The sequence below is a fragment of the Platalea leucorodia genome (genome assembly GCF_965183815.1).
Source record: "Platalea leucorodia genome assembly, chromosome: 5".
Taxonomy (NCBI): Eukaryota; Metazoa; Chordata; class Aves; order Pelecaniformes; family Threskiornithidae; genus Platalea; species Platalea leucorodia.
This window is the reverse complement of record NC_138827.1, coordinates 26,933,551-26,959,336: the sequence shown is the minus strand read 5'-3', so window position 1 is coordinate 26,959,336 and position 25,786 is coordinate 26,933,551. Positions and strand designations below refer to the sequence as shown.

At 40.7% G+C, this 25,786-nt stretch overlaps 1 protein-coding gene across 1 annotated transcript in view; it reads right to left on the bottom strand.

Moving 5' to 3' along the window:
• Positions 1-595: 595 nt before the first annotated feature.
• GLIS1 (GLIS family zinc finger 1) overlaps positions 596-25,786 on the bottom strand; it is a gene marked incomplete at its 3' end in the record, with an annotated part of 212,870 nt that continues 187,679 nt past the window's right edge. The window contains exons 9-11 of the mRNA XM_082314448.1: positions 11,476-11,660; positions 4,408-4,575; positions 596-744 (exon numbers count right to left, since the gene is read on the bottom strand). Of these exons, the coding sequence (XP_082170574.1) occupies positions 596-744; positions 4,408-4,575; positions 11,476-11,660 (502 nt within the window). The remainder of the gene's footprint in view (positions 745-4,407; positions 4,576-11,475; positions 11,661-25,786) is intronic.

Here is a 25,786-nt window from a genome sequence, read left to right as displayed (position 1 = left end):
AAATCACTTTCAGGCATTTTAAGAATGTCATATTAGGATTTATCAGGCAGACCGATGATGTTAAGAAATGACAGTACACTTGTTTCCAGTTTTTAATGCTTTCTTGTAAAACTGAAAATATAAAACCAGCTGAGAAAATGAAGATCTTTATATACATGAGGTCTGTGATTAAAAAAATCCTTTTAGTTAAAAAAAAAAAAACAAGAAAAAAAAAAAAGAGAAGAATTGACCAATGAGTTACATGAAAACTGATTAAAGGGAACAACATTCTCAAACTGAAACATACTTTTCAGGAAAAAAAAAACCCTTCTTTACAAGTTTATTATATAACTTACATTTACACTTTACTGAGAGAACTTACAAAACAAGCTGCTTGAAATGCTCCTCATTCCCTTAAAGCATGAATTTCAAAGTGCCACAGCAAAGGAACAGGTTCCAATATTATCTTATACAGACTATTCATGTATAAAATGGTTTGGTAAATGTGAGGTGTTTATTTAAATGAGCACATATAGGGATACAGACTAAATAAAAGTACTTGAACAACACCTTTGTTATTACATACACAGTTATAGGTATAATAAAGGAAACAAGGTCAGCACTGCTCTTGGGTATCTGTATAGATGGGAGGAATGTGATTCAAGCAGTGATCAAAGGCGCCGTTTTGGAAGAATCCATTTTCATCAGTTCCGTTCGAGACCATGTCTTCAGATACGCACTGTACTTCGGAGATTGCATCATAGCCTGAAAGCGTGACAAGTTGTATGGACATGATTTAGTACCACAGTACATATAAGGAAGGAAGCATAGTTTGAGGCCTGGGATTATACAGTACAGCACAGTGTTAATGAAGAGACAATAGGGTTTACCATCAAAGCCTTACCCAGGAGATATACAAATTAATCTCCACGGGCATTTGTGTCATCGTAGACGAGGCTCCCATTCATTTCTGTGGAAAGCTACGCATTTGCAAGTGAAGTGCAAGTATCAGAGCACGACTCTCTTGGGACTTCACAGTCATTATCTGAATAGGATGTCAAAACAATGAGTGGGCAAGGATCCTAGTAAGCATGCACTAAAAGTGATGCAGTCCTCTTGTTTTGTGTGTTTTTCCTTTTAATGGCACTTAGGAAAAATGTTCCATGTGTCTCTCAGCTGCTCTTAAGATCCAGAAGAAATCTGGATCCTACATTTACTGGATCCCCACAAACTGCAGAAGTGAGGTCTGCGGAAGCGTGTCTGGGTCAGGTCAGGCTGACAGGCTGTGTGGAAGGAGCTGTGCACCACATCGTCCTCCCCAAGCCCACCATGCTGCTGGCTCCTCACCTGGCTGAGCTGGCTGGTGCCTGCCAGGCTACCAGAAAGCCGCTATGGCAGGGAAGAATTTCTTTGTCCTTCTTTTATAATGCAAAACTTCCACAGCTGCTACAAGCCTCCCTGAGCTGTGCAAAGCAACAGGTTTGCCTGCTACCAGGTGCTGTGGCAGCTGGAGTGCCAGGGAGCCCAAAACAAAAGATTTATTGCCTACCCAAAGGACATGAAAATTTCCTGTTATGCCCCACTATAACCTGCTTTTGCAACTGGCCAGCCAAGGCTCGCACGCACATATTCATTTTACTGCAGTCCAGCTCTTTCCTTACTTCACCCCTGCTGGGTTCACCCCTTGCCTTCCCCTTCTCCTTTCTGCATCCGTCCCTGTGCCCGCACTCCCCCTCGCACCAACCAGACCCTCCTACCTGCCCTGCTGTCTGCCTGCGGGCTGGGCAACCTCCTAAGCCTCCTCCTTCAACAGTCTGCTAGCCCAGCCCCCTCCCTCCCCAAACTACTGCATGGAACATTGACCCCTTGGGTTCCTCCTTTAACATACATATTCTGGTTTACCCTGTACCACCTGATTTGGGTTGTGTCTTTAGAAAAGTGTCTGAGCTTCAGCGCAAGGTTCTGACCCTTGCACCCAGCCCACAGAGCCCACCTACCACCATTTTAATAGACATCAGCAGCATTAAGTCAGCTGAGGCAACACGCGGAACAAGATTCTTCTAATTGAGAACGTGCCTGCGAACGCTGTGCCTGACGTAGAAAAGAAATCTCTTACAACTAACACTCGTGTGAATTGCACGTCAATGTGTGGCTGGCTGATCCTCGTGGTTAAAGCACTGGGACCTGGCTGCAGTCCCTGCTTGGCAGAGGAGCTCTCTGGAGCCATTGGGGAACGACTGTTTTTCTGTGCCTCAGTTCCCCACGTGGAAAATGGGGCTCTTTCTTCTCTTCAGCCTTTCTCTCATCTCTCCTGCCTGCCTAACTTTGCAGGCAAGCGTGTCTAGATATGGCCAAATCGAAGGCTGCACCAGGCTTAACTGAGCCTCCAGGCTGTGCAGCACCGCAGCACCAGCAGTAATGACAGATCCCGCAGTCTTACACAGCCAGTCCTCGTTTCAGAAAGAACCGTCGGCTCAGTCTTTAGAACTTAATTATAGGTATTTTACTATTAGGTATGTTTTTATTATTTGAGACCAAATTTTCTACTTGTTTACATTTCTGCATTTTCCTATGACGTATTAATTTACTGTTAGTTTACAGGTCAAATCCTGCTGTCTGCAGAAATCTGGCATGCAGCGTATGTCCAAAGTCTCTGGAAGACGAACTTGGCCTGTTTATCTGCCCTGTGCTGTGTCGGTCCAAGTGGAGTGACCGGTATTTTGGTAAGTTTTGCGAGTGTTTATGTTATGCTAATTTCTATTTGATGAGCCTGTATACAGGGTGGATACACAACCACAGATGGACAAAACCCAAGATAAGCATGCACCCCAGAAATCATTATTAGCTTCCAGATAGAGTAAACTATGCACAGTCCTGAGCAGAAAATAAAAATTTATTGACTGTTAATGTGATTCATGGAACAGCTGTTTGCCAGTCACATTTGGCATTCCTGTGAGATGAGATCTCATTTAATATTAATGGTGCTATAAAAGCCTGAAAAAAAATTAATGCATAGCCTTGATGAATCTTGCAAACCTGAATGGTTCTATTTTACACACAAAAAGATGAGATAAGATTTATATATTTCATATATATTTATGTTTCAGCCTTTTAAGTATTTGCATACCTCAATAACCACTCTAAAAACAAAAATATTACACAGAAACATTTCATAATAGTTTAGCCCCAGACAGACAAATCAACTGTTGTTGAAGTTGGTGTCCTGCCATAGTATTATTCTTTGCTCCTACAATTTCTTTTGGAAAGTTTATTTAGTCTGTTCTTTAAATATTGCAGGCTGTCAATCTGAACTTGAAATTTGATGTTAACATGAAAAAACTATGTTTTAGTAACATCAAACTTATGAATAACACAAAAGAATTCAAAGTTGAAGTTGAAACTTCATCTTAAACTTTTCCCTTGTGTTCGTTACTGATGCATACACTTTCTAGTATGGAACACCAGACAAATGCATGCACGGTCTCTCTGAACAGAGTCTCCTTTAATACAAAACAAACAGGAAAGTCAACTCTAATTTTGTGGTCTGACTCAGGCCCCATTTCAAAAAGCATTTAAACATATGTTTTCAGTATCGTCCTTAACCGAGATGCCCTCCTGAATTCAGACATGAAGAAAAATTTCTTGGAGAAATGTAAGTAAAGATTGCAGTAAATGGTAGGGTTTCATGGCTCTGACAATACTCACATTTTGTTTGATTTCAGTAATTCTGTCAATTCTGAATTGTGGTTTTAGAAGTAGAAAAAAACGCTTTATAAAAATGAATACTTAAATATTGAAGTATTATAGTAATCTAGCGATAATAACTTTTTGCAGATTTTACATTATGCAAATATGTAGCTAAGTGGGAAAATACAATTGCCATGAATGTGCAACAGCACGAACGCAAAGGAGTTCCCAAATGAAAAGAAACTAACTAATATTTTTAGCCGAATTTCTCAAAGCAGTACCTTTCCGTTTCGTAAACGTCAGTATTGCAAAACAAAGATATTTTTATTCTTAGATGGACAGGAAGTCCCTGCTGTGGCTATTTTCTTCAGAGTTGTGTTAACTATCTTCTTAACTTTGATCGGATTACAAAAGCCTGCCTGAGCATACCTGAAGAGATGTACAATGAATAGCCCACCCAATAAATGTGGGAACGGTCTCGTTTGCCAGCTCTCCTGAAGGTGCCCGTTGCCTATGACACCCAGCAGAACGAATGGAGAATTTGTCCATCAGTCAAATACAGGAGAATTAAAGAAAACAAGTTTGATTTCTTTCTGGGATTTTTATAGACGCAAACGACTTTCAGTGACTGAGTTTTTTACGCAAACATATTTTTGTAATAACATTGACTATAAAATGTGTTCTTCTCCCCTCCTGCTAAAAATATCATACGGATAATTCTTTATAGGCAGAATAAATTACCTGTTGAAGCTAAAGGTGCATTGAGTATGTGATAGCCATTCTGTCTCAGAGGATTAAAGCAAGGGGATTCCCCTGTTAGCACATCGCTGGTGACAGACTGGTCCATTGTTCTGTAGCAGTCTCCATAGTGGAAACAGTTCTGTATTGAGTGAAAGCTGCCTTGGTAACCTGAAAACAGATATCGCACACATTTTAACACTACTGCAATGGTATTAGCTCCATTTCTGTCACAGTATTTCATTACTATTGTGGGGGTTTTTAGTTCCTCAGTTTTAACTATGGAAAAATGATCATGCTATTCTATAAGGCGTAATAATATAAAAGCTACATCAGACTCGGTCCCACAAGGTGCTGTGGACTGTGATCCCCATCAAGCACAAATCTCAAGGATGTGCTTCATTTCAAGCAATAGATCAGCTGAACGCGGCCAACAGCCCACTTGTGTTCAAAGCTAAGTAGTAAGTACTCCACTGGATCAGGTCCAGGATGCTCAGCTCTTAAGGGAATGTGTCTATAATGAATTACTTTTAATTTAAATACAATAATGCAATATTTAAATGAATAGCACTGCTTTGTTTTCAGTTGAGTAAAGTCTTTTCCCATCCAGAGTGCGTTATGCACTGCTGGAGACAGCGCTATTTATTCAAAACACCTTTAAGAGTACCTTAAACCTCTCCTCTCTCAGACTGCTCTTACTTCAAATGAATCCCCTTTCACTGAACACAGGGCACCACAGTCTGCAAGTAAAATTGAACTAGAGGTGCAGGACTGACTCCAGATGGATGTCAGGTGAAGACTTTGAGTTCAGCTAGAGGCTCTTCTTGCTTCTGCAAAGTGCCGCGATAAATCTGTATGGTCTCTGGCTGCCTCGGTCATTCTGATTTTGGGGCATGTTTGACTTTTGTCCCCCGCATACCCCACATTTCTTATGTCCTGCTTTTTCTTAAAGTATCATATTACCAGTGGACCAGCAGTTTGGTTTTTTGCCAGCAGAATTTGTGAATGAGTTGTATGCAACAAATGAAGATATTTAACTGTAAAGGACAAATGAATCGCTGAGGAAGGAATTCTACAGCTTACAAGTTTGTGCCAACATCCTAAAAGAAAATGTTATTTGCTCCCATAAGGATGACCTCAAAGCATGCCATAAAATTTATACCAACCACGGCCTGATTTAATTCTCTTCCTTCCTCCCGCCTCAATAACCTCTTCCTGCTTTCAGGTGCATCGCACGCTAATTGCACATTCATATTAACTATCCCTTTTCCTATCTTCTCTGAAAGTCCCTTCTGAAATGATGCTCCTTCCCTTACATGTGACTGAGGTCAACCAAATCAGGCTTAAAGTTTAGTAGAACGTAGCACCAGGATTCTCCTCTAATTGCCAGAAAAAATATGGAGCTGTTGTCTGTCTTCCCTCGGTCTTACTCGGACTGAAACATTTCGTAAGGAACTACTGCAAAAGCTCCAGGTAGTTCAGTCAAACACAGACACAACCAGGTCTTCAGCTGATACAAGTCAGCGCAGCTCCACTCACCAGTGGAAGACCTGACTTGCTGGGCCAGTTGTGCAGCTGTTCAGTCTGTCTGTTCAGAGATGAAATACCCGTGCCCATCACCAGAGCGCCTGGGTGCTGTACGGGGTGGAATTTGTCGTGCAGCGTATAAGCTTTTTTCTTGTTAAGAAAGATCTGTCTTTTTCTACATTTTCCCTTTACTACCAAAGTTTGACCAAATAGATAGTATCAGGCAAAGCTTAGGGTCTGTCTGTTCATTCTGGTCATGGTTTCTAAGGTGGTGATAAATAAGGCTAAGTGAGGCAATTCTTTAGTAGAAATGGAATGAACTCATCAAGTGGTGAAAGATTTGCTCTGAAGTTTCACAGTTCAATATGTATTTTGGCAGAATCTGCAAGGATTAGATGATTCATTTCTTGAGAATCTACGATCCTCCACCACAAAATACCTAAATTGTTGATACCCATGATTGGTGAAGTACTAATGGATGACTACATTAGATAAAGACACTATGCACACTGTACCAAAGCTGTTCATATTTGCTGCTATGTAGAAGGTGGCCCAGAAGTCTGGAAAGCTGAGTATTAAATGATGCATGTCCTTCCTTGGAAGAAATGGACAGCCACCTCTATTTACTGCCTGGAGAGTCTGGCTCAAAAAACCAAAGAGCTCTTATGAGAGGTAGCAAAGCCATCTTTTGATGTGGTTTTAGGTACAGTGCTTTATTGATTGGCTTTTGATAATTATCCTGACTCTTCCGTTTACAAAACATGAACTCTTTGCTGTAAGCCTTCTAAAAATAAATCCTTTTGAGATGAGCAGTGAAAAGTGAGACACTTGGCGTCAGATGAGGTATAACTGGTTGCAGAGAGCACTTATATGCATTGCTAGAGAAAAAACTGAACCTTTTCCAGAATGTCTGCTATACACATCACTTGTAGGGAAGGCATGACGTGTATTTTCTCTGTCTCTGTAATTGCTGCCCTTTCGTCATGCTCCCTGGCTTGCCTTTGTTAAATCAATTAAATATCTTTATGATCTACAGGGCTAGCACAGTGGCTTAGAAAATCAGAGAACAGCCAAGCATGACAGAACTGGATTCAAACTAGTTGGATCCAGGGTTTTCTCAAGACCTATGGGTAAAGGTTTCTTCTGAAGTGTTTTAAGTTACACTGTCTAGCTGCTCAGGAACAAAAACCTGACGCAGAGAACTACCTCAGACTCTGAAGTCTGGAAAAGAACTGCCAGAAGCAATCAATTCTCCTTTGGATTGGAGTATCTATCCCTCAGCATTACTGTGTGATAATCTGAAAAGGCAGCGCAAAAAGTGTTACTGGAACTATCCAGAAAATACTAATGTTATTGCACTGTTGTATTCGCCAGGCCCAAATTTCTGCTAAGTGCGTCCCAAAGAAAATACAGAGAAATATACCATTCCTGTTCTCCTGTGCTTCCAGATGTGATAAATGCAGGTAGCAAACTACAGAAAAAAGGTGGAGTGAGGAAGGGAAAGGTTGCAGCAAGAACACTGGTCGGGTAAAACAAACCGTGACACTAAAAATGGGACTTTTAACCCTTCTGACCTGAGCAGTACAATGAAAGCAGACTTCCTTTTTCACTAGCTTCATAGAAACGATGAGACAGTGGGACCCTACAAGAAAGGGACAGAGGCTTTATGGAAGGCATTCTATGCCTGGGGAAACAGGCACAGGGATGGGTATGGGAGGAGTGGACTGCAAGGCAGGTAGCTGCTTCCTTGAGGATGAACGGTGAAGGAGAGAGAGAGAGAGAGAGACTCCGAATAGCTTTTGCAATTGCAAAAGGTGAGAAAGAGGTGGAGACTCAAGACAGCTCTTCTGCATAGACAAGAGCACAGAGAAGACTACTGAGTTAGGCAGCGCCTGCCTTACCCCCGCTGCTGGGATCTTACACCAGACAGTTCGCTGCCTGGCTGGAGACCTGTCAGCAAGCACTTGTATTGCCCTTCCGTGTGTTTACATGACTCATCTTCAGAACAACCTCTCACATGACTGCATGGAGGTTTCACGGGGAGTGACGGTGGCAGCGGTTTATTCAGGAGGACTCTGGCCTTACATCTGAAACACTGAAGAACTGCAGCTGCAGCTGGTGAACCTGATTTGCAGTTCCACTACTAGGACGTGCAGGAAGAATTCGGTGACGTTCCCTGCGCGTAAACTGGGCATGAAACACTTGGGTAGGAAGAATTGTGCCTGCAGTATTAAAAGCTGTATTTGAAAATGTAGCCAGCTGAATGTCAATCCTGGAAGGTGGAAATGAGTCTTGGAGTGACTGAAATTGCATGCCTCCAGGCTGAAGGACTGCAGGATCAGTGGAGTTGCTATGTCAGTCAGATTTTTTTTCTTAACTTTTTATATACTTTTATACTCTCACCCACTGCTTCAGAGGCACAATCGGAGCGTTTCTTTTGGTACCAGGTAGGTTGGCTCTTGCTGATGGCGTTCAGTAGCCTGGCATGGCTCAAGGGGCCAGTCAGTCTGTTCCAGAGGACCTCAGCCTCACGCATCTTTTAAACAGGAAAAACTGCCAGCTTGTTTAAATGCTAAGTGTTCCCGAAAACCAAAGTCATTAGACAAGAGGTGGAAAGGCCACGTGAGTTAAAGCAACCACCAGGACTTTTGTAACAACGGGTGCTCTTGCCAGATAAGGTTTCATTCATTTTACACAACCACAGGAAATGAAACTTGTTGCTTGCAGGCAATACAATGTTTGATTTGCATATGCAACACAGGTCAGAGCTTTACTGCACTTATACATTTTTAAAATGTGCAGTATGAAACAAAGGTGCTTTTGGTTCATGCCATTTAGTTGTGGTTCCTTTAGATTTTTTTAAATGCTTTATGCAGAAAGTATTAAGAATTCAGATATGATTAAAATCCCATAACCAATGGTTCAATTAACAACCACCTACGGTTGATTGGAGTAAACTAAACATGGAGCATTTTTTACAAGTTCTTGAAAAAGACTCCCTTCAGTGGTTAAAATATGAAGTAAGCAAGAAAGCTTGTCTGGTGCAAACATCCCTGCTCCTTCTAGGAGAGCAAGAGTGTAGTACCAATTTGGCAACAAGTGTTTCACCAATATTTTTTTTTCCACATGGATTTCACGTTTTCCTTCAGTTGTGATTTAAATCAAAAATTTTCTGAGGTTAATTTTCAAGTGAAGAATTTACGAAATGTCCTGTCAGTTTAAATAATCACTATTAAATGTTTTATGTACAGTAGATGTAGAAATATAACAGTTAATAAAGGAATAAACCGAGTTCCAAACATAACATTTAGTTAAAATTTTGCTTTGAAATAATTTGTGACAGAAAAGCTGCAGTTAGCCACTTCACACAGTGCACTGGCTGCCTCTGTTTCTCTAAGGCACGGCCTAGAAAACATCAAGAGGCTTTGAAATGAATGATGTAATGAGCAAATAATTGGAATATGCCTATTAAATGGCATCTTGTTATGGCATGTCATTTACATGTATGCGCAAATAAATCTCAGCTTTTCAAATTCCATAAAATTTCTGACAAGAAATCACGTCAGGTATAAATAACTACAGGATTCCATTGCCTGCCAAATTCTTTCAGCATGTAATAATTTCCATGTGATCTTAACTACAGCTCGGTTTAAACATATAAATAATGTCAGCTTATTCTTTCATTATCAATATTTCTGCTACCAGCTTGACAAAGCTTGCTGTCTTCTAAAAATTCCAGATCTGCGATGTTTATATGCCTCTGTACAGATGCCTAGTTCTACAGCTAGACTTACATAGTGCTCCTTTTTTCAGCAAAAATTCAAAACTCCCAAATTACTACAGATTCCATTAGAAAAATGTGCTATTAATGAACTGAGATGCAAAAAAGATGTAGAGCAACTACAGCTAAGGACAGGTTACAGATCAATTGATTTCAAAGGCTGCTAATCAAAATTGATTTTTGAATGACCATTTCCATAATGAATTTATAATAATACTTCAACATTTGGCCAAAGTGGAAAATTATTGCTTTTTCAAAACCACACGACATAACACTTAGAAAGCAACAATTCATTCAAAAGGAAATGTGGTTTTCTTAAGGAATAAAGTCAATTTATTTAAGTGGTTCAAAACTTGTTCTGTCTATGCATTTGTTTCTGCCATAGTAATGAGCTGCTAAACTTTCCTCTTGTGGTTTGTAGTTATTTAGCTCATTATAGTAACATAATCATATATCATTACATGCTATCATAAATCTGCCACTTTTCCCTTACAGAGTTAATCTTTTTAAATTGAATAATCTGTTGAGCATCAGGTTGAGTTAGTTTTTCCTTCAGCACAAATCATTTAATGTAATACGCTTTAACTTTTCAGACTGAGTCAGTCCAACCAAAAAGCAAAAATACTCCTCAGAGAATGAAGGGCAGAGGGAACTGTTGGGCTACCGAACCCCGTTACCGCTGTGAATCGCTCGCTGGGTTTGTGTTCAGCTCCTGTGTTTCAGACCTAGCCGTAGCATACATGGAGGGAAAGCAAACCTCCTACTTTGCCCACTGGTAAATTGATCACATGTGATACTTTGCCAGCCAAAAATGACCTTATACAAACGACACTACAGCTGTGAAATGAGCTTCAAAAAGCTGGTTATCTGCCTGTATAAACTTATACGCTTGGTTATACTTGCAACCAGACAGATGTCCTGCACACTTCTTTATTGTGACTATTTACCGCACTTAAGCAGCATACCATCTGGATTATATAACAGATTTCTTAAATATGCAAGCTCCTGTTACTGGAAGAATCTGTGATAATAATATCTCTTGCTAATTGCAGAGATATTATTCAAATATATCTCAAAAATTGCAGAAACATTAATTAGTTCCCACAGCAGAACTCTGGAATAGGTAAATAAGCTCCCGATTAAAAAGGCTGCATAATTCAGAACAAAAAAATGTTTTAAATTAAGCAGTGGGACAGCTGCTTAGCTGCTCCCATTCCTGTCCTCAAATCACACTGGCACTATAGTTGTACAGAGTGCCTTTGCATATCATTATATAAAATAATACAGATGCCAAACTTCCAAATAATAAATAGCAAAATATTTTTTCTTTGTCTAAGCTCAGGTCTAGCGCATCACTATCAGTGGACTGAGCAGGACATTGCCAAGGTGTGCTTCATCTGGGACTAGATGGCTCTAGGGTCACTCTCTCCAAGCTGACGGAAGGGCGGATGACCAGTCAGATGAGGTGCGTAGCTGGTAGCCACCTACTGAAAAACCTGAATAAATGCAATAAACCTGCTGTTGTGATAGCTTTCCCCGTTAGGATAACATATACCAGCGTGAACTGGTCTGAAAATTGTGCTCTGTATGTATATCAAGCCACTTTAAAAACTGGAGTTCCCATTGAAATGCTGTCAGTCCCTTAGTACGACAGTATTGTCTGAAAGTGCAAAAACTGAAATAAATTCTTTCTACCCAACTAGGAACCAGAACAGTTCAAAAAAAAAAAAAAAAAAGAAAGAAGGAAAGGAGGGCAGAGTTACCTTGAGATCCCTGCTGTACAGACTGGTTTTGAAATTGAGCGTATGGTTTATTTGGTATTCCAGAAAATTGCTGCCCATTTGGTGACTGGCTGTGTGATGACGGAGAGCCGTGTTTCTGCAATAGGGAAGGTGGAACTAATGCTTTCAGGGGGCTGACGAGTGGAGAGACTATGTTGGGAGCAAGCCTAGAAAAAGAAAATACAGAAAAACTTCACATATCACATCACAATATGGGAAAATGAAATACTTGAAAGGCCCTATTTCCACAACGGCCAAACTATAGAAACGTTTATTTTGTAGGTAGAAATTGCACTGTAAAAAAAAGATAACAACGTAGTGCTGCTTTCAGGTAGTCATTAGGAGGAACGGGAGTCAGAAAAGGATTTCTGTTCCTTTACACTGACTTCCTATACTAGCCATAATGGCAGGATCAAAATGACACCACTCCTCAGTAAGCAACTTAAACACAGCTCAGTTTTAATTTAAAATTTCGTGAGCTGAGATACACGTCCAGAAAACACAAGTGGAAAATCTAGTTAGAGTGAGTAAATGCAAGTAAATTGTTTAAGGGCCTTCGTAGCTGTAACGGGGTGAAGTTTTACACCCAAGTTGCAGCCAAGACAAAGAAGAGCATTAGTTTCAGTTATTGCTCACGTAGACTTAGAAATACAGCTTTAACTGCAACAGATGGTACCGTCCTTTCAAAGAAAAAGCCCGAGTAAGTGTTTGCTTGTGGCGGCACTGCTCAGTGTAAGACTGAGAGGTGGTTGTACCTGAGAGATGGAAAACTCCCCCCCGACGTCTGGGACTCGGGCCAGCACAGGAGCGCCGGGGCCGTCCCGCTCGGGGAACAGACCCTGACCCAGCACTCCCACAACGAGCTGGAGCGGCTGAGGAGGAACCTCACTGACCCACTTCCATGAAGTCCCGGGCATCCTCCGCCAGCGGTGAAGCAGAGAAGCTTCCCTGCTTCCTCCCTGCCACCACAGGACCGTCCCACCGAGGGGCGGTGCAGCAGCTGGCCCAGAAGGGACGAGCCCTTTGCCAGAGAACTGTCTTTTGGCCATTTGCAGCCAGAAGGACGGCACGGTGCAGAAGATGGGACAAGCCTCTTTTAGAGCTGCATTAAGCTAACTCAGAAATGAGTCAACAGGTAGAAGCTGGATCTTTCACCCACCTACGGTAGCGGTGACAAATGGCCTTTTGCTCCATAGCCCAGCGTTACACTGCCAGATGTGTGACCGTATGTTCACCATACACTCTCTGCTGCCTCTGGAGCTTTTGCTAAACATAAGCAGCGGCTTTTTGTGGAGCACTAGAACCTTCAGACGCTAGAAAAACTACCTGTCTGTTTGAGAGCCACCTTGCTGAAACTTCACAGCTACAAGTCCTGAGGCGTAGAAATAAAAATACCACTGCAGGTTATAATACATGTCACCTAGCTGGAAAAAAAATTGAGCAGAAACCATTGCAGGTATACAAAGAATCAACTAAAAACCAAATTAAATCTATTGCTGGTATCTTCCTCTACTGGTGCACGAGCTGTTCAATCACCGTAAACCATGATTTGCAATAGCAGGTCCTCACCAGTTTACGTGACTGCTTCTTGGAGCAGTTAGGATTAAACTTGGGGAGCGAGGCTATGCTTGACTTAGGGCTAAGCACTACATGGGAGCATTCAAGAGGTAAATATAGATGAACTGTGAATTAATGGTGACAACAGCTTAATCAAATTTCACATGAGAGGCAGAGGAACACTGCCAAAAGCTGTCACAGTGACACTCTATTAAAAGGGGCTTAAATAAATCAACCAGTCAAAGCCCATCCTATGCTGAAATAATTCCATCTCCCAAAGCAGGGAAATAAGGCATATAATACAAACCACAGGGACTCTGAATATCCCCCAACGAAATAAGAAGAAATAAACCAGTATTGTTAAATGGGTGAAGGCAAGGATCTTTTCCAGCCAAATATATAAGAACTGGAAAACACATTTTTCGTGAGAAAGAGAACAGCCCCCCCACAAGCGATGACCAGGAGTATGTAGAATAAAGAGGACTAAAGTCGAATTTTAAGAGCCAACATGCAAAGAAAAAAAAAAAATCTTACCTGTGTTTTAAGTGCATATTAAAAAGAGCTCAGCAACAGAGCTGGGATGGCCCTTGCCCACCCGAGGGTAAGGGCCTGGGGCTGCAGCGGTGCTAAAAAGGGGCGCGGGGAATGCAGGGGCCACCTGTGCCCTCTGCAGGTCAGAGACAGAAGGCGCTCTCTGGAGCCTGAACTGCTGAAGGGCAGATGCTCGGGGGAAAATACCCAGTTTATTTCCTAAGAAGCAGCTAAACCCTAAGGTCGGCTCCCATGTGGCTGGCGTTTTTCCTCAAAGGTCTCAGTAGAGAAATAGTTGAACACAAATGAGCTGTTGTGCAGCCCAGCTACAAGTCGTATCTTCCGCGAATGCTCTCAAACGCGTGTCTGTGGTGGACTATGGCGTGAAGACGGGGCTGACGTTACCTGCTGGGACCTGCAGAAAAGCCTTCGCTACGGTCTGTTCCGAGGCTGCAAGGGAGTGCTGGCAAAGCACAGCCACAAACTCCCAAACGGTCACCAGCCCCTTCAAACGGCACACATGGAGGCATTGTCCTCCCCATGCCACAAGTGCTATTAGAAGCCTGGAAATGCTTCTATTTGGAAGGATATTAAAAAGATTGCAGTTGTTTTCATTGGAAAGATAATAGCTAAAAGAGATCGTGATAGTGACATTTACATGGATAATGACCACACACACATTTTAAAAAGAAACAAAAGATGTACTAAAAAACCCAAGGCCTGGGTGAGCCAGAAACCACTCTGAATGAGGGAGGAAAATGCTTCTGGTGAGCGAGTACTCTGCAACTGCCTGCGCTGGGTTTCCTCTGCCTTCCCTTGACGTGTCTTGCCCTGGCTACTGCTGGGAAATGCAGCCCCCCATAGGGGCCTGCTGGGCTGCCCTGCGCCGAGGGCTTTGTGAGGACGGTCGAGTCATCGCGTTTCTAAATTCTATGCAAATATGTGGCATGTCAAACAAAACCGGTACATTTAAGGTGTCCAGCTGTGGGAATACTGAAAATCCCAGCTTCCCTACCCAGCTTAACTACTCCCAGAGGCCATTTAAATTTTAACCATGCGAGAAGAATTTAACAGTTTTTATTGTTATTTTTAAAGCAGCGCTTCTCCCCATTCACACTCTTCTGCATTCCTGTTTTTCCCGTGTGTGAGCTCAACGCTTGTGATAGCGTTTGTGCCTCGAAGCCTTTGAAAGGACTGGCTGAGAGGAGGCGAGAGCCCCGTGCGAGGCAGGAGGGGTGCGGAGGTGCGCGGGGCCCTGCTCCGGCTGGCTGAGCGGGGCGGCCGCGCAGAGCTGCCAGCTCGCTGCTCCCACGGGGCACTGCTGTCGCGGTGCTGGAGCCCAGCACGCATAGCTGTCCGCGGGCAGCCAGTATCCTGGTAACTTACTGCCGCACAGGAACTCGAGCTGAAACCCTGAAAGCTCCGTCTTAACATTTGACCATCACTGCCTCCTCTGCATGAAGAGAGTTTCATACAGTTGAACAGGTCACCGTAAAATCTATTACGTTCTGCTCAGTCTCTCCCGAACAGGGAATTTAACATGTTTCCCGTAAGTTAAGGCAGAGTTTTTAGCTAGGAAGGAGCTTTGCTCAGCAGAAAAATCTGGGTATATTAGCACAAGTGGCCAACGTGGGGATTTGTCTTCTTAAAATATTCATCACGATGCCTACAGCTCGAGCTGGTCCCTAAAATATTATTTTGTGTGTGTGTATGCATGTGTGAATCTGCTCTGGCACGCTCAAGGAGAGTTTTTTTCATCAGCTAACTGTCCAGGTCCCAGTGCCATGTTTTTAATTCTTTCCTGAATATTTGTCTACTAATTAGGTTGCTGTGATACTCAAGTTGTTAAAAGAGAGGACAAGTCATTCCTGATACAAATTAAATAGATAATGCATTAGCAACAGAAAAGAGCTTAAACGGAGATGCCTTCTGTGTGGAAGAAACACTAAAGTACTTACACCAGCAACTCAGCTGGATACATTAAAAATTCCCAGGCAGTAGCTCAGGCATGTATGTTTCAATAACTAATAGCCCGGACATTTCCTGTTAATACAGTACTACAACCACAGTTTGCTTTGGTTTGGATATTAATAATAAATATATACCATATATTTTACTTTAATTGTAACTTGTATAACTCAGTAAATGTGCAGGTCCTTTTGGGGCCTTTTAATATATATCTGCGCCTATATATAGCTATATGGGGAGATATATAAATAAATACTCTCACACATATGTAAAAAAAATCCTTATCCTTCCTTAATTGATTAAATTTGAGGGCTCCTGGCTATATGGAATATTTCTGTTCAGGAGCATAAATCCTTTTGCTATCTCCCTAACCTTGTGACAAAGCCAAGAAGAATCAACAGTCCTTACAGACTGCTTGCGCTGCTGATGTAGTCTGACTGCCGACAGTCTTACGAGGATGCTTGATGGTAAAACACTTGGTAACTCAAACAACAAATTAACCCACTGCAAGGCTTTTACTACTCCATTATCAGAAACCGTATGTGCCTTATGTGAAAAGTAGCCTGTTAACCATGCATTTACCTTATTCCTAGACATTATCTGCTGCAGACGCTAATGAAGTTACTAGCGAGCGCTCTCTGAATCCAGAATTCCAGTTGCCTACCAATGAAACTGCTACTGCTAAAACCCTTGCTATATGTAATATATGATGCAAGTAGGAAAGCTTTTTCACTTGAAGATTCATTTTCCTGACTTCAGACCTAATAACAGTAGGAGCTTCTCAATGCCTCTCATACAGAGAGGTATGCACAAAAAGAGTCTACGTATGTACCCTGCGTGTGTTGACTGGTTTTGAACTTACAGTATTTTTTGGGAACAGCAGTGTTGTAGGAATAACGTGCAACTTTCTCGAGCAGTGATAATAACAGAAAGGGAACTATACAGTTGGATGCAGTAGGAATCTGCTTATTAATGACCATATATTACATAGTGGGAAAACCAGAAAAGCTGTATTCAGTTTTGATGCATTAAGTTATCACGGGAGTTAAAAACAGCCGAAGATATACTAAAATAGTAAGACAGGGTTTTCTCACAAAGTAAAACTGCCAAAACTAGAAGCATGCCACTGAAAGAAGAGAATTTAAAATGCAGTTTTTCAGATTACAAGGGTGCAATGGAGGAGCCAGCCTCCTCTCCACTCTGTCCAAGACACGGGAGCAACAGGGCACGCAGCACAGAGAGAAGCAGGTCGGCTTAAAACAAAAGGAACATTTTCCTCACACAGCGTGCCCTGGCCTGTGGCATTCATAGCCGCAGGAAGTCACAGAATCCAACAAAATACCTAGTTTTTTAAAAAGGGACTGAATAATTTAATGGCCAAAACCAACATTTCCATGCTAAGTGAGGGGTAATCAAATCTCGTGCTTCAGGATGTAAACTGATCGCCCAAGGAGTCAGGGAGGAATTCTCCTCTCTCTTCACTCATCATACGACTTCGTATGATTGACCAGGTATTGTGGGTTTTTTCAAATTCCCTTTGAAGCACCATGTGTAGGATGGCGCTGAAGACATAACACTAGTCTTGAGGGACCTATGATTTCAGGTGGAATTGCACAGCTAATGCATTCCTCTCCTAAGGATGCATCAGTAGACCATTAAGTAAAAGGACTAATCAGAAAAATCTTCTTTATGTAATACCTTCAACCACACAACTGACAGAAAACTGTGGGAAGAACTGATCCTAACTGGATAACGCACCTTGTCTATGATACTGCACGCATTTCTGTACCATGCTAAACACTGTCTTAAAATACTCAGCTTCCCAGCCCTTCCTAAGGGAAGCTCTTGAGGTCAGCTGGGATACTACGCATGAACAGCCATCACACCAAGTGTTAGATACCGACAATGAGCCAATTCCTCACCTCCGCTGCAAAGCGTTTGTCACTCACATCAATGGGAACACTCAGAAATCTGGATCTTAACAGAAAGGTTTTTTAAAAAAGAAAATTAGAAGTCAAAACATACAAGACGATATTAATCTGTCTTCTCTCTCATTTTATAAAGTGCGTATCTTTATAGGTATAGGAATCTCAAACAGAAATCCCCATAAGACTTTTACATAAATTTTGTTGTGCTCATGTTTTATGGTATGGTGACTGTAAGTAAGGCCTATGTGGGGGAATTATCTAGGTATGCCATGGGCTAGTAGTGATCTGTAGAAAAGACATCTCATAGGCGACAAGTACCATTACCTTGTTTTAGAACTATTTATCCTGCCTCCACTTTCAGCCTCCCGAAGTAGGCAGTGGTATATAAGAATCTGTGTATTTTCACAATGCACAGCAAATGTCTTGTTCCAATATTATTGCAACATAAAGAACAAAAAAATAAATACATATTGACATTGATTTTTCTGAGCTTTCTGTCAAGCTGTCAAGATGTATGTTTTCTATATTCATCCACAGTACTTAGTCTGAGTAAAAAATAAGTTTTACACTTTGCTTTAGCCAGTTTTTGTTCAATAGCAGTTCCTGGACAAGTTAACATAGAGTAAGAAATTGTAAAGCCAGATTTTGAGCTGTTTTAAGATGAGCTTTTTCATGATCTAGTTGCTCAGCTCTTGATTGCCAAAAAACTACATACAGTATACTTAATTAGTAAATATTCAATGGAATTGAAAACTGAAAAATAATGAAAATAAATTCAAGCTAAGATTCTTGAATAATAAGTGGGAATGAAGTGTAACCGTAAAATAGAAATATCTAAGATAGGGATGTTTCCAATATGAAAACTGTCTGGTTTTTTTTTTTTTTTCTTCTTATGATGTGAAGGCTTGATTGGCAGATTCCTCAGCTAGACAAAGAACCTCAACCCATATCCCATTGAGTTCAGTGGAAACAGGACCAAATCCAGACTGAAGAACATCTGTCCTTTATCTCAAATAATTTTTTGTATATTTGGGGTTATAAGACCATTCTGTAATACAGTTATCATGCATGGCATATCACCATATCAAACAACCTTGGCTTTGAGAATTATGTTTAACTCATAGTAATATGAAGAAAAGTATATAATAAAGCACCAGAGTGAGCAGCACAAAGCAAAGAAGATCCATGTTTTATCTTAAGTAACTTGTACAGTATTGCAGCTAGTTACAAAACCTGAGATTTTCCATGAAACCAGGTTCTACCATAAAATCCAGCATGCCAACCATTTCATTCATAAAATCTCTCCCCCAAGCATTATAGTTACTTATATTGTGAGAAAGTCCAATTCAGTTCCAGGACCAGGAGATTTTTTTTTTTTTTTTAATGGAAAAAAAAAGTTAACACTGATTTTCATCTCTTCCTATAATATTAAAAATGATGTGTAAAGCTCTGCTAATCTGGTCTCTGGATAGCACCCAATCTCTTGCCACGTGTTTCTGTTCTGGGTCTTGCCCTACGGGAATTTCTGTCAGCACATGCTCAGGAAACAGTTATACCGTTCACTTTTTTTTTTACTTTTTCTTTTTTTTTTTTAAGACGGACTCTATCTGAAGTTTGGTGAACCTTTGCACTAATCACTGCCAGGTGCCTCTGGCTACGTTTCTGGAATGCAAGGAATCTTTTCCTTCTCTCCCTCTTTCTTTCTTTCTCCTCTTCCCCTCCTCTCCCTGATATATAATAAATCCTTCATTGCAGATCACCTTGCTGGGCATCATTGCATTTTATTACCCTTTTCCATAAACAATGAGCAAACAAGTTACTGGGCTGTGACACACTGCCCTTCTTACAAGGCCTCAGTCTCTGCTCCATGACTGCAAGATCCGACGCTGTGTTTGTTTTTCTCTTTTCTTGCGGTGCTTGCGGCCAGCTTGAGTGGCTGTCTGCTGTGAAGAGGCTCGGGCTCTATTCCTGGCTCTGCTACTAACGCAGCGTGTGACATACCTCCCTGTGTAACCTCTATAAAGCAGGACTGAGGCAACGTCAGCGTTTTCCTTGCTTCTAGATAAATACAAGATGCTATTTTTCATTTAGAGTCCTGCCTTGGCTTACTTTAATCCAGTTCTGCATCTTCACTCACCCACACTCTGAGCAGTGTCAACAAGCGCCAGTAGAATGAGGGCAGGAGCTAGATAGCTATGAAGAGTAAGAGGGGCTTCATAAACATTATGGAGAATGATATCCATGGGACCTTTAATGTGACTGAAGAGTCATTTAATTGCTTTAGAATATTTTTAATAATACCAATCAACAGTGATGTGAAAACAGCTTCAGGTTCAAAATTACACAGGAGCCAAAGGAGTCCTTTCCTGGTACACTTAAAGGCTTTCTGTGTGGGCCTTCTCTTCAGGTACAGAGTGACTTACTGAAATACTCACAATCTTTTCTAACAAATAAACATGAAAGTCTCAGTTGGGTGTAAAACATAACTCGGTATTTTGTAATGCATTTCATTACCTACACAAACTCACAAATACACACGAACACGTTTTTTCTATGTTAAATGAGTATCTTTACAATTGTTCTGACCTGATATATGCCATTTCTGCAAAGCTTTTACTCGATAGCAGTCATTACGGGAACTGTGCAAATCTAAAAGACATCTTTATTTATAAAGGTTTGTTCAATAATCTCCTTTGAAATGAAGCTGATGAATCACTACAATGGAAGCTGCTACATGTAAGGAAAATTTGAAAACTTATTCTTGCTAACAATCTAGCAGGAAAATATATTTCAAAAGTAAAAAAAAAAAATCCTTATTAATGCAGTCAAAGAAATATCAAGACATATTTAAATAAAGAGAACTGCCTTAGGTTCAAGTGATTGCCAGGAAGTCAATGACAAAGACATGCAATCAAACACAGATCTTGTCTACTCAGTATTATCCCGCATGGACGGCATGCTTGACTGATCTGTCTTATTTTAGTCATTTAAGGTCATCATTCTCTGGCAAGTATGCAGCAAGATGCTTCCAGGTGCAGGTAGATTCTGTACAGGTAGCTGATGCCCCCTTTCTTCAAATTTACAGTCTAAAAGACACTATACCAAATAGTGGGAGATGTTAAGATAACGTAAACATTTGTTATACTAAGATAAATTGTGTTTGGCGTATATGGCTTACATGTAACTGCAGAAGTTTCACTTAAAAAGCAAAACAAAATTTTTTAAAAAAGGAAAATATCAGCTTTACAGATGTTAAGCCTAAGTTTTAACTATAGATAAAACCAGTAATGGCTAAAATCATTAATATAACGCGGAAGAGCTCCAGTTGAATCCATCTTAAATGGTTCCTGAGTTACTCTGACCAACTCCTTTAACCTCTCACCTTCTCCTGTAACTCTTATTTCTTACTCTGAGGTAGTTTTGCTTACAGTGTCTCTTCTGGGCAGGCAACGTAGCACTTACTTTGAGATGCACTGATGAAGGCTCTCTAATGAACATCAATCCAGCCCGTTTAGAAACACAAATGAAATACATGCCCACCTATTTCTGCTGATGGCTGAACAATATTTTACCATGATCAAGCACAAAGTTATTCTTAACCATGTATTGTTGAACTAAGCCTATGCTAACGCTAGTTTTGCTTTAAGGGGGGGAAGAACTGTGTAAGCCTATCTGGACGTGATTATAAATGAATTCTGATCACATTTTCTACAATGAGATAAATGACTTGGGATTTGAAACCAGGTGCTTTTAATTACCGCTTTTCTTTGTTACATGAACCTCAGCTCCGCACCTGTACATTGTTCTTTCTTTGGACAGATGTACCGATGCCCCTTTTGCGTGCTCAGATCCATAACACTGAGATAAATGATGATGGGTTCTTGGGTTCCTCCATTGAAAATGTTTTCAGCTGTCAGAGATATCTGTTTCTTGTTATTGGTTTTAGTGCTTTTGAAAGAAAGACTAAAACACTGACTTGTGTATTCTGTTATAAATGAAGAGTATTCTCCAGTGGAATTCACAGAGAATGATGTATCTCCTTGGTCCTAGGAACTGTTATAAAAACTGTGTAGGTATTCCGCTCTCCAGAGTACTTCTAGAGAGTAAAAGTTTGCTTCCTACAAAGATTCTAGCAACATGCCAGTTCCTTGCCAATTTATTTATGTGAGCTCACAAACTTAAAGATGAATAGAATATAGACCTAAGTAGTTAGACACCTAATTGTCACTGAAAGTAACGAGAATTAGGTACACAAATGTATTTTCCTATCTGGCCATGGATTCTGGCAGTTAAGGCGACAGCACAACCTATTGAAAAGAATCTCCCCCATTTCTTTTACTGGTTTGGGGGCAATTTCTTAAAGCTTACCCCAGAAACAGTCATGCTCCAGAAAACTAGCTGCTTGCAAACAACAGCGAAACAATTTGAGTCTGGTCCCATCTGATGGGCAAGCACCCATCAAACCCTTTGTATGCCATCATCATCTACCAGTAAAGCTGAAGCCAAAACCAGTCCCCCAGAGCAGAGGTGTGGGGTTGTTGGGGGGTGCTTTCTCACTGCGAGCAGGTAGGGGGGCTGGGCCAGATTCTTCTTTGAGAGGGAGGCACCTGACAGGGTCCTGGCAATGTATGTAACAGGGCTGAAACGTGGGTAGGAGCTGGCTTACAGTCTCTTATTGCCAAAGTATAACATGGTAGTAGTACAAATAAAAATCTAACACACAAGATTTTGTCCTGCGTATTTGTTTTCAACCTTAAAAATATCAGGAATTTCAAAGATGGTGTTGCCTGGTTGAGCAAGAAGGAAGGGTCTGTGTATGTTGCGTTACTTTACATAAAGAGAAATGAAGGACTACATTTTTAACAGAGATCTCTTTACATTTAAGTATTTCTGTGGTATTTGAATTAACAGGTGCTAAGAAGCAAGCAAATAAAAATTCTGATGTTTAAGCAGCCTGATTAAAATGTCTCTTTTCGCTTGACTGTTTTTAAGTCCTGTTTCTTGTGATTTTGTATGGGTAAGTGGCTCTGCAGGGGGGTCTGGAACATGGTTTGAACTGGTGGCAGTTAGCTGGTGAGAAGCCTGGGCAAAAGAGAGTTGTGTAAGCTCCTTCCTCTAACCTTAATTGCTTAATCCTTTATATTAAAGGCTCACAAGACTGGATACAGAGTTCTCATTAATCATCACCTATGGACATCACAGATGTCTTAATCCCACTAGTTCTTCATTTACTGTTGTGTTTACAGGGCAGCAATGACCTAAATTACCACAGGAATATAAAAAAATAGTTTCACTTTCCTTTCCCTTGGAGACACGTCACCTTCCCAGTAAAGTTATTATTTGTCAGTACCCCCAGCTTCTTTTGAGAACATAAGTGCTGTTTGTTATGGGCGACACAAGTGACAGAGGGCCTCACAGTCTCGTATAGAGGGACCGTGTTCAGATCCTACAAAGTGACCTTGTTAGGTCATTACGCTAAATTGGTGCCAATCCCTAACTTGGTGCCACCACTCAAACTCACTTAACTTTAGTCACATCGGTTTCATTTCAGCTGATAATTTATCACACTAAATATTTTAAACTGGAATTTACAGAGATAGTTTATAAATGCAACTAAGTAGATTTTTAGATGACTTAGATAATAACAGCTAAAAAAATAGCAGAAAGAAAGCCAAGTGCAACATCCATCTAAGATTTAATACTAAAAGCTGTTTTTCTATCTTCATTCTGCTACAAATCAAAATAGACTATTTTTGCAATGGGCAAAATGAAACCGAGTTAGACATTATACATGGCATACGCTACAAGAAATGCTAAAATAAACCTTTGCTACCTGAAATAAAAAAATAAATACATATTTAAACGTGGATCATGACAAGCCCACTTTCTGGATGCCAAAATATTGCTCAGTCGCACACTTTTAGTTTAATTAATATCAATATAAGTAAAATTTTTTGGTCTAGCATACACTTCATACCAGAATTTGAAAAAATTCTCTCCATATTGTATAAAGCCAGTATAAATACATTTGGTAATGAAGTCAGATTTTGTTAGAACATTTTCAAGTGAATTAGATAATTTTGTCAAACTATTTAAATGTCTTAGCAAACCATTTGGGAAAATTGACTGCTGCACTTCGTGTTGACTTTGGCAAAGGATGGTATAACATAGAGCTTTAAAAAAAAGAAAAAGAAAAAGCCTTTAAATCAAATTCTGAATCTTATGTCAAACTTGAGTAGCCTATTTGTACTCTGCCTCATGTAGTTTTTGGCATCTTGCACATTTGATGACTCAGTAATTAGATTTCTTGATAGTAATCATTTGGTTCATTCCACAGACTTAAACTATGCAATCCAGTCTTGTCATCGTACTGATTCACAGTATAGAAATTCTTCGCATTTACTTAAACATGAATGCTGAGACAGCTGACAAATGAGGCAAAACATTATGCGTGTGCCAGAAACCTGGAGCAGTTAATATGAAGAAAGGTAGTGTTAGGTGTTTCTTTCCTATTGTAAACCATATATATTTTATATGAGTAATGGTATACTGCTATGAACTGGCAAAGGTGTAACAGTTCTATAATCCAGTGGCTCCAAGCATTAGATTATTAAGTGATCTTGCCCAGTTAAATGGATGAATGCTTTAAACAAAACTGTGCTAAATGAAATTCAAGGACTACCAGTTCACACTAGTTTCTGTGCTTGCAATTAAAATGTCATGTATGGGCTTTATTTCAGCAGTCATTAATAATGTAAGCATAAACAATTAAATACAGCAAAAAGATCTTGGACTGGGTATGACAATGCTGAAGGAAGATTATTTTGAGTTTAGAAAATGGTATTTGAGATGCTGAAAAATTCCAGTAATTATGTCATGAAACTAGATACCCTGTTTTAAAATAACTATTCAAAAATACATTCCACTCTTCATTTCCTGATGTTTGGTTCACGGTTAGAAATCTGTTATCATCTCACCCTTACATTATGTCATAGGATATTAACTACGGTGTTTCTGCAAAGACTTTACATCACTTAGGTATATAAGCACTGAGATAATAAATCAGCACTGCTGTCTCCTCTGAGAAAGAATACCTGTTCCACTAGAACTGAAAACAGCAGAGACAATTCCGATGTAAACTTTGGCCTAAGCAAATGATCAAAATGTCTGTAGAAGGAGCTCAGTCAGAAAGTCAGATCACTCAGCACGGTGTTTCTGCCGAAAGAAAAGTGCTGTACTCCAGAATGGAGACAACGAGGGGCAGCAAGGAGAATTCATCTGGGAGCTTCAGACCCCTTAAACTGGAAAACTGTCTGTTGCCCTCATTCTGGTCAAGTCTTTGCTTTCATTTCTTATTAACAGTACCAGAACGTGAAGTGCCTTAGAAAGAATTCCACCTTACTGACAGCCTGTTAAATCCTTCCCATAGTATATCCTTACTTTATTTCATTCTTGGTTGGGATTTTTTGCCTTAACTCCCCTAGGAACCAACTCAAAGAGGAAACAGCTGAGCAGCATACTGGGGAGCAGTGAGAGGAAGGGATCCTACTCCCCCAGGCTCAAGTAGTCCCATTCTGCAGGGCAAGAATGCTCGTGGATTACTTCCACCTTGGACTGTCTGTCTCCGTTCCTCCTATTTGTGCTCACTGCCTTCTCTGCTACAGAAAACTTCATATTTATCTGGTATAACTTCCATCTAAATCAGCATGCCCAATGCCTTCTGTTGGCCATGACTCTCCCACGGGCATGAGTCTGCCAACAGGAAATACAAGGCCGGGAATGCGGGTGGCAGGGCAGGGAAGGAGAAGGGTTGGGCACAGGCATCTTATGTGACAGGGACAGGATAAGTCTATTCCTACGATGGGCAGACATGCATCATACATTGGGAGGGTGCATGGGCACCTGCTGCTGGCATAGGTCAGAAGAGATGGCTGAAGGAGGAGCAGGGTATAGAAGCTAAGCTTGCTCCAGCATTCATTCCCCAGTTAAGAAAAAAAATGGGGTAATTTGTTCCTAATTGAATTTCCTTAATCAGATTGTTCTTCAACTATTCCAGGTGTAATTTTCCTTACCGTGCCCCTTCCATGCCACATACACTCTACCTTCTGCCCTTTGGTTAAAGCATACAATTAAAAACTTTCTGGGCTTTCCTTTCCCCATGTAAAAGAAGGGCTGCGTCAGTCAACCTCTACATTCAATTGCTGTATTTGCTAAAGAAACCCAACATCTTCTGAAGAAAAAAAATCTCTTAATCTTTCTGTATTCCAAGTTCCCATCAGTAAAGCAAAATCAGAGTCCCCTCCCTGTCC